The sequence below is a fragment of the Panthera uncia genome, chromosome C2 (assembly GCF_023721935.1).
Source record: "Panthera uncia isolate 11264 chromosome C2, Puncia_PCG_1.0, whole genome shotgun sequence".
In the NCBI taxonomy this organism is placed as follows: Eukaryota; Metazoa; Chordata; class Mammalia; order Carnivora; family Felidae; genus Panthera; species Panthera uncia.
Genome location: NC_064810.1, coordinates 2,906,257 through 2,915,246, shown reverse-complemented (window position 1 = coordinate 2,915,246; position 8,990 = coordinate 2,906,257). Strand labels below are relative to the sequence as shown.

The 8,990-nt window shown below is 59.4% G+C and overlaps 1 protein-coding gene across 4 annotated transcripts in view; it reads right to left on the bottom strand.

Annotated features, from left to right (window-relative positions):
- CBS (cystathionine beta-synthase) overlaps window positions 1-8,704 on the bottom strand; it is a 22,540-nt gene extending 13,836 nt beyond the window's left edge. Inside the window, exons 1-4 of one of the 4 annotated variants that reach the window (XM_049627787.1) lie at window positions 8,557-8,704; window positions 3,945-4,161; window positions 1,303-1,409; window positions 219-353 (exon numbers count right to left, since the gene is read on the bottom strand). In XM_049627787.1, the coding sequence (XP_049483744.1) occupies window positions 219-353; window positions 1,303-1,409; window positions 3,945-4,153 (451 nt within the window). In that variant the 5' untranslated portion in view covers window positions 4,154-4,161; window positions 8,557-8,704. The other 3 variants (XM_049627785.1, XM_049627784.1, XM_049627786.1) reach the window with 3 other exon arrangements.
- Between the last annotated feature and the right edge of the window lie 286 nt (window positions 8,705-8,990).

Genomic DNA, 8,990 nt, shown 5'->3' with positions numbered 1-8,990 from the left:
CCCAAAAAAAAAAAAAAAAAAAAAAAAAAAAAAAAAGAAACGCAAAGGGGATGTGCCCCCTGAGAAGCAACGCAGGCGGGAAAACGTGGAACCTGGCGCCCCCGGCTTCCCCTGGGCACCGCCCTCCAAATGCACGCATTACGTGCTGCCCAAGCGAGTCGAGGGAGGAGGCCGGCCGGACAGGCCAGGGGACCCGCCCGGCCCGTCCGGGGACCCACCTGTGTTCCCGGACGTCGGCTCAATGATGGTGTCCCCGGGCTTCAGGGTCCCGGCCCGCTCGGCGTCCTCAATCATGCGCAGGCTGATACGGTCCTTCACGCTCCCGCCGGCGTTGAAGAACTCACACTTGGCCACTGGGAGCCAAGGACGAATCAGGACAGGAGGAGGCTCCCCCCACCGCCCCCTGGCTGATCCCCACGACCTCCTATTATGCGACGCGCCCAGCACGTGGGGACCGTAAACCACCCCCCTCCGTTCTCGCCCCCACCTGCGCCCGGAGCAGCGTGCTCGCCCATCGGGAAACTCCCCCCTGCCCAGCCACCCACCGTCCAGCCCGAGTGGCAACCCCGAGCGAAGGAGAGAAGTGAGGAGCCCCCCGCTGGGTGGGTGGGCCAGGAAAAGCCCCCCTTGGGGCAGCACGGGCCCGAGAGCGGCTAGCCGGACACGCAGCAGGGGGCCGGTGTGAGGCAGGGCGGCCCGCCCCGTCCAACTGGGGCCTGCCCAGCGCTCCACGCCTGCCTCCCATCAGCCTGCTCACCGGGAGAGGCCCTCGCCCAGCGACACGGGGCTCTGCGTGCGGGTGGCCCCCCTGCTCACCGAGGACAAGGCCGGACGTGGCTCCCCCGATTCCCACCGCCTCATAACAGATGGTCTCTCCCCCACAGAACCAGCTGAACACAGAGACAACGGCTTCCTGCCCAGCCCACGGCCGAGACCCCGCATCACAAAGACGGACCCCGTTGTGACGTCTCCTCCTCCTCAGGTCTGGGGAGGGTCAAGCTCCTTCCTGGTTGGGTCCTGCCTTCCACGTTGGCCCAGAACACGCCCCCCGGGTCTCCACACTCTGTCTACTCATTCGGGCCCTGACCAGAGCGGCCGGCTGTGCCCCGCCACCCCGGCACGTCCCCCTACCGTACCTTCTTTCTGCTATTACCCGATGGGGTCCCGGACATTCATTAGCCGGCTCACTGCCTGGCCCCTCTTGCCCCCCAGAGGGCCCCAGGGGTCTATGCCCACAACCCTAGGCCCACCGAGCTGCTGCTGGGGCAGGCGCGGGACAGAGGGAGGCGGCCAGGTACTCACAGAGCTCGCACTTGAGGCCAAATTTCTTTCCGATCTTATTGATTCTCACCATGGGGGTGTCCCCGATCTTCTTCAGGATGTCTGGCAAGATTTGGGGGGATTTGGTCCTGAAACAGGGAAGTCCACGATCACTCAGACTTGGCACACCAGCATGCTGTTTTACATAAACCAAGAAACAAATCCAAGAACTGGCTTGGGTGAGGGATCCGAGGGGAATTTACACAAACCTACACGCAGGGTAAAAGGCCACAGGCACATTCCTGCTCACGTGTGCACACGTGACACGTGAGGACACCGGTGGGTGAGCCGATGGCAGAAACCCCGTCTGTGGTGTAGCTAACGGTGAGCCCCATCAAGGTCGTTTCCTGGGCAACAGGGGCCGGGGTCAGAGGGCAGCTTGGGGAAGGGACACGAGACCCCTCTGTATTATTTCTGCAACTTTTTATGTTAAATTATTTCCAAGTACAGGGGCGCCTGGGTGGCTCAGTCAGTTAAGCGTCCGACTTGGGCTCAGGTCATGATCTCACGGTTCGTGGGTTCGAGCCCCGCGTCGGGCTCTGTGCTGACAGCTCGGAGCCTGGAGCCTGCTTTGGATTCTGTGTCTCCCTCTCTCTCTGCCCTACCCTGCTTGCTCTCTCTCTCTCTCTCTCAAAAACAAGTGAATGTTAAAAAAAAATTACTTCCAAGTACGGAAGCTGGAGTAGACAACATGACTTCAACAACAGCTCCTGCCTGGTGCATCCGTTCAGAAAGTCTTTTCTGTGGACCTTCACTTCCTTCCATCTCTCGGCACCCGACCCCTGGGATTCCTTGTCCTTCTTTTTTCCTTGATGAAAAAAGGAAAAAAGCTTTTCCTTGATGAAAAAAGCTCCTCCAGAGCTGAGCCCCCTCAGGCTGCCTGGCTGTCCACCAGGGATGGACAGTGGCCACAAGGGGTGCACCGGCCACCGGGCATCACTCAGAAAATGTCAGGCGCGGGTGATTGAAGCACCCTACTTGAAACAAAACAAAGACCTTGGGGAGTCACCGGTGCCCCTGGGGTCAAGGTCACCATGAACTCCCAGGTGGACGTCCAGGCTCAGTGTGGGATTCCTCATCACCGACCGGCTGTCTCCCTTCGCATTCTAGCGACTGGCTTCCTCTCCCCGTTCTCCCACCTGGTGACAGGTGACAGTCGGGTGTGGACAGCCCAATGGTGTGTCAGCCACGATGGTGTGTCAGCCGCGACACAGGCGGTTCCCTCCTCACCCTCAGGGCCCGATGCCAACTGCATACCTTCTTCCTGTCCGTGCCAAGTACGTGCTCATCAAACACCCGCCCGGGGATGTGCAGCACAGACCTGGGTTTAGCTTCCTACGCCCTTGGATTTCTAATTTACATTCCGTGGTTCCCGAACTTTAGCGAGCCCTCTGCTCCAGGAACCCGGCAAGACCAGATTCCTGGCCTCAGGCCCAGTGCACCCAGCTCCCCAGGGGGGCCGGAGGCTGCGGTCCACCCTGGGGGCCCAAACAGGCCTCCGCTGGAACAAGCTGGAATCCAGCCTCCAACAGCAGCCTTCCAAGGAGCGGAAGGGACGCCCCCAGCCAGGCCGGGGGGCAGCTCACAGCAGGCAGGGCGAAGGGAGAGCTTGGCGGGGGGCAAAAGCCACCAGAGAAGCTTGTCTGAGGTGATCAGGGCGGGAGCTGGGGAGAGAATTTTCAAGGGTGGGGGGTGGGGGGGAGGGGTGGGGGGTGGGGAGCAACCCCACAGCATCTTACAGTAAACCTCACCCCCTCCCCGCCGCTCCCACCCTGGCCCTCCTTCTAAGCCCTCCCACATCCGAACCATTTCAAATCCCCTTTCCCAGCTCTCCCTGCGCTGGCCCAGGGCACCTATCCGGATGCTGGGCCGAGGCACCCTGTCCTTGTCTCATCACACCTGTGCCATCGGCACCAGGCTCCCTGAACACCACGAGGCCGCCTCGGTCTTGCGTCCTCCCGGCAGGTGAGCCCCAACACCCGCACGACTGTGTGCCTCGACCGAACCAGTTGTGGAGGGGACGGCGACCCCTTAAGGGTTTTCAGGCGGTCACGATGCCAGCAGGGGAGCGGCAGGGGTGACGCTACTTTACAACCCGGTTCAAATGGCATCCTTTCTGCCCAGGCCTCCCGCATGACAGGCTCAGGGGCCCGCAGGAACCTGGTCCCTCGCGGCTGCCCCAGCCTCACACAGGCCTTTCGCCCGCTGCTCGGCTGGGTTTTGGCAGCGAGGGCCCGTCGCCTCCTGAGCTCTCGGTGCTCAGACACATTTAATGCTTGGGGATTCTGGATTTGTAAGTTTTTCATTTCTACCAGCCCCAGTGAGGCCTGCACCTCCCTACCGCCCCTGAGTTCTGATTTTAAATCCCATAATCAGGGGTGTCTGGGTGGCTCAGCCGGTTAAGCGTCCGACTCTTGATTGCGGCTCAGGTCATGATCTCGTGGTTTGTGGGATCGAGCTCCGCATAGGACTCCAGGCTGACAGCAAGAAGCCTGCTTGGGATTCTCTCCGTCCCTCTCTCTCTCTGCCCCTTTCTCCCTCTCCCCAGCTTGTGCACATGCTCTCTCTCCTAAAATAATAATAATAATAATAATAATAATAATAAATCATAAACCGACACTCACAAGACAGTGTGGTGATGAGGGGAGTCAGTGACCGGCCTGCCCAGCTGCCAGGAACACTTGCTTGGGGCATCGGGACGGATCCACAGGCGCTCCTTGGCTTCCTTGTCCCCCGGAGGTCCCTTCTCCAGGCTCCCTTTCCCTAGGTGTGCCCCTGAGAGGTGGGGGCACCCTGCGGACCCCGTTTCTGCTTGGGGTGTCTCGGAAGGCATGCTGGGATCTGGCAAAGGGAGGGGGAGAGACTTGGTTCAGGCCATTTCTAAACACCTGCCGAGGACTCTGCTTTGCTGCTGGGGACCTGGGCAATCCTGCTCACAGGGTCCCTCTGCAGGGGCAGGGCAGGGGGCGGGGCGTCCACACATTCAAACAGCACAAGGACAAGCACAAAAATGTCGGGGCCAGCTGCTGTGGCCACGGTGTGGCGGTTCCTCGAAAGGTTAAACAGAACCACCATGGGAGCCAGCATGGCGCTCCTAGGCATATATCCAAAGAGCTGGAGACATCTGTGCACCACGTTCACAGCCACACGACTCACAAGAGGCAAAACGTGGAAACACACCAGACATCTGTCACAGATGCAGGATACACAAAACGTGGCACAGCCATACGACGGAATATTACTTGGCCATAAAAAAGTAATAAAGTTTTCAAATTTTCTCAATACGTAAGCATGTACAAAAAAAAAAAAGTTCCCACGCAGAGGTGATGGGTATGTTGTTTACCTGACAGTGGGGAATCTTTGCACAACGTAGACGTGAAATGAAAACAGCAAGTTGTAAAAAGGGCTTCTGTTGTGAGTATCACACATAAGGACAACTCCATTAAAAACAAAAACAAAAACGGGGCCCCTGGGTGGCTCAGTCGGTTAAGCGTCCGACTTGGGCTCAGGTCATGATCTCGTGGTTCGTGGGTTCGAGCCCCGCGTCGGGCTCTATGCTGGCAGCTCGGATTCTATGTCTCCCTCTCTCTCTGCCCCTCCCCTGCTCATGCTCTGTCTCTATTTCTCAATAATAAATAAACGTTAAAATTTTTTTTTATATAAAAATTTTTTCTGACAAATACAACACAGTATTGTAAATGGATTTTCTCTCCCTTACGATTTTCCTAACACACTATTCTCCAGCTTATTGTGAAATTACAGCATAAATGCATGCTGTATACAAAACAAGTGTTAACTGACCATTTACATTATCAGTAAGGCTTCCGGGCAATAGTGAGCTATTAAATTTGGGGGGAGTCAAAAGTGACATATGGATTTTTGACTGCGTGGGGTCGGCACCCCTAACCCCCACACTGCTCGAGGGTCGACTATATATATGGCTTTTGTTACCTCAAAGTTGTTTTGAAAAGACTACGTTTATATGATGGATATCAGAAATGGAGAGAACGATGTATTTACCCTAAAAAAAAAAAGGAATGATGTTTTGATACACGCTACGAGGTGAGGGGGCCTCGGACACATTGCGCTTTGTGAACAAACCACACGAAGGGAAAACCCTGTACGGCTGCACCTGCGGGAAAGAGGAGCCTACGATCTGCAGATTCACAGAGGAAACTCACCAGGTAGGACAGAGGTTATGAGGCGTCGCTGGTGAACGGGGAGGAGTTTTGGTTTGACCTGATGAACGTTTTGCATACAGATCCTGGTGATGGTTGCACAACCTGTGAATGTACTTAATGCTACGGAATTGTGCCCTTGTGAGTGTGTAGAACCATAAAGGGGACGTCACAAAAACTTTCTCATGAATTTAAGCACCTCGGTGGCTCAGTGGGTTACGTATCCGACTTGGGCTCAGGTCATGATCACGCAGTTTGTGAGTTCGAGCCTCGGGCTCTGTGCTGACAATGTGGAGCCTGCTTGGGATTCTCTCTCTCTCTCTCTCTCTCTCTGCCCCTCCCCTGCTTGTGCTCACTCTCACTCTCAAAATAAATGAACTTAAAAATTAAACAGTTTAAAAAAATAAATAAAAATCACACATAACCTTAAAACAGATAAGACAAGTTGACGGAAGGAAGGACAGACGACGGACGGACGGACGGGGACCGGCTCAATCAGAGGCGAGGCCTCACTGGGCTGGACGCCTGCCTCGCCCCTTTGGGGTGACAACCAACAGGCTCCGCCCTCATCTTCGGGAAGACTGGGACTGAACTCAGCCTGTCTTCTGCCCCCTTCTCCCACCTCCACAGCGACCAGGACGACAGAGCCCGGCTCCAACACGGCCACCCCTCCACAGACTGACGACCGACAAGTGCCCACAAGAGACGGTACAACTCCACAAACGAGGCATACCCTCCAAGGAATCCCGGAAGAGCTCAAGGGGGTTAGGGGAAACTGAGGGAACCTGAGTTCAGCAGGGACTTCAGTTAACAGCTGCGTTCACTAACAGTAACAAAGACCTACTAATGCAACAGGCTTGGCTACTCAGGGAAAGTGTTAGGAAGCAGGCATACGGAACTCGTCTTCCCAATTTTTCCTAAAACTAAAACAGTTCTTAAAAAAAAAGGGGGGGGGTGCTCTGGGGCACCTGGGTGGCTCAGTCAGTTGAGCGTCTGACTGATTTCGGTCTAGGTCATAATCCCAGGGTCGTGGGGTTGAGCCCACAGAGATCGGGCTCTGTGCTGAGCCTGCTTAAGATTCTCTCTCTGTCCCTCTCCCTGCCTGCACTCTCAAGAGAAGAAAGAACAAAAGAAAAAAATCTCTGGAATCCTGCGGGTCTGGGAAGTCCCTCCCGGAAGGTCACGGTAGGGGAGGTGATGTGGCTCAGGATGGCCCACAGCCCCTCTGGGAAGCAGGCGGACCCCAGATCGCAGCCACACGCCTCCTGTGCTCCCCAAGACCTTCGTGAGGCAGTTTTGCTGTGAAAAGGTGAGTGGCCGAGCAGACTGGGCTGAAGGTGTAAAGGGCTCCTCACATGGAGATTGTAAATCCAGAGTTTCGGGGCGTTCCCTTGCTGACCTTCTCCTCCAGGGCACGCAGAACCAGGCTGGTTATCAGCAAAGGCAGAGGCAGCCCCAGCTGGGTCCATTTCCCCCAGTGCAGGTGGCCCGATGCAGCCCAGTGCCCAGCGGCTGGCCACATTCGCCCAGGCCGGAGCCTGCGAACAGGGAGTTACAAACCTGGGGACACTCTGCAAGTCACATCCTTTGGAAATTCACCAGGCCGGTGGGGCTGGCCCCTTTCCAGAGAAGCCAGCCTCCCAGCTGTCCTGCCCAACGGCCTTAGGGCGGTGGTTCTTTCAAGCCTTGGGATCACCGGCTTCTTTCGGAAGCTTCAAGTCTTCCCTGAGGCCACTCGAGGATGCCCCCCCCCCCTTCTCTAACTTTAGGCCCCCCCCCCCCCCGCCCTTAAGGAGACCAGCACCTTTTCCCGCTCAGGCGGTAATTCTTCCACCGTGCAAGAACCGCCCCCCCCCGCCCGGGTCACAGACCCTCCCCCGCATCGGAGGGAGGCAGCCCCGCAGCGCTCTGGCCGGGCAGGCACGCCGCCCGCCGCAGGACCGGCCAGAATCGCTAACCGTTCGCGGAAGCGGCCTCTAAGGACGCGGGCAGCCCCGCGCCTCCTTCTCTGCGACTTGCCTAGCCTGGCATAGCCTCCGGCGAGGTAAGGAGCCGCTGGGTACAAAGATCGAAGCCGACCGAGTCTCCGCGGACCCCAAAAGCCCTGGGCCAGGCGCTCGCTTGGCAACCGGTCCGAACCCGCGGGTTCCCACTCGCGAGACGCAGCTCGCGCCCCGCGAGCCAAGCACGTGCGTCCCGGGCAGGCGGGCTCACCTGGCGCCGCCCTGCCGGTTCCCGCTCCACCTGAAACCCCGTCTTAAAGCGCAAGACCCTCCTGGGGTCACGACGCCCCCAAGGGCATCGTGCACCCTGCAGACACACGCACCAGCTGGCCCCAGTGTGGGGGGCAGGGATGGTCAGGCTCAAGGGTGCGAATGGTAGTAAACTCCTGTTTTAAAGTGTGAGTTTTCAGCTGGCCTAATCGAGATTCTACAGTAGATTTGGAGGCCGGCCTGGAGGCGCAGTTCGGGACAAACACCCCCAAGTAATCCTGGCGAAGCTGAAACTTTTGCGTTCCCGCCCCTCCACCGCCCCCCCCCCCCGCCCCCCCCAGCTCAACCATCCGCCTCCCCTAGGGTCCGGGGAAGTGGGGGTCGCCGGGCATCCGAGTATGTGCCCAGGGCACGACCCCCGTGTGCTCTGCGCCCCTCCCCCCACGGGCACCCACCTCACGTGCCGTCCGCACAACTACATGAATATTTACTCCCATCTCATATAGTTGACGGAAAAGAGCAGTTTGCGAAACAGCCGTTTCCCCTCCAAAATACATCGAAAAATCAACGATCGCACCCCGGCTCCCGCCCCCCCGCCCCCTCCGCTCCACAGCCGCGGGGGGGTGCGGGGGGAGGCCCGGGGCCACGTGGGCGCTGAATCCCCGGCCTCAAAACCTGGACGCGCGGGGGGCGCGCGACGCCGGCCCTGCTCCGCCGCGCGCAGGTGCAGATGATGCAACTCCGGCGGAGGGGTGGGTGCGACCCGGGGCCCGCCGGAGGCGGTCGACCACAGCCCGACCCCGCCGCCCAGGGGTGGGGCGGTTCCCGGCCCGTCGGGCGCTCACCTGGACGGAGACGCGGGAAAGAGCGGCGGGCTGCGCGCGTGCGGGCGCCGCGACCTGCGACCCCTACAGCTGCTACTCGGAGCCGCAACCCCGGAGCTGCGGGGCCTGCGGGACCCGGCGGCCGACAGTGCGCGCAGGCGATTGGCCGAGAGGCGGGGGCGGGGGGCCGGCGCCCGGCCAATCCCGAGTGCCGCCCGCCGCCGCGCTTGTTCCCGCCCCCATCCCACCCGTCCCCACCTCCGTGCTCGCTGCCCTGGCGCGGGCTGGGGACGCCCTCCCCCCGCGCTGCCCCTCCCCCACTCCACTCTCCACCCTCCACCCCCCACCCCCGCGCTAGCTGTCTTGGCTTGGGCTGGGGACCCCGGACCTCCCGCGCTGCCCCTCCCCCACCCTCCACCCTCCACCCTCCACCCTCCACCCTCCACCCTCCACCC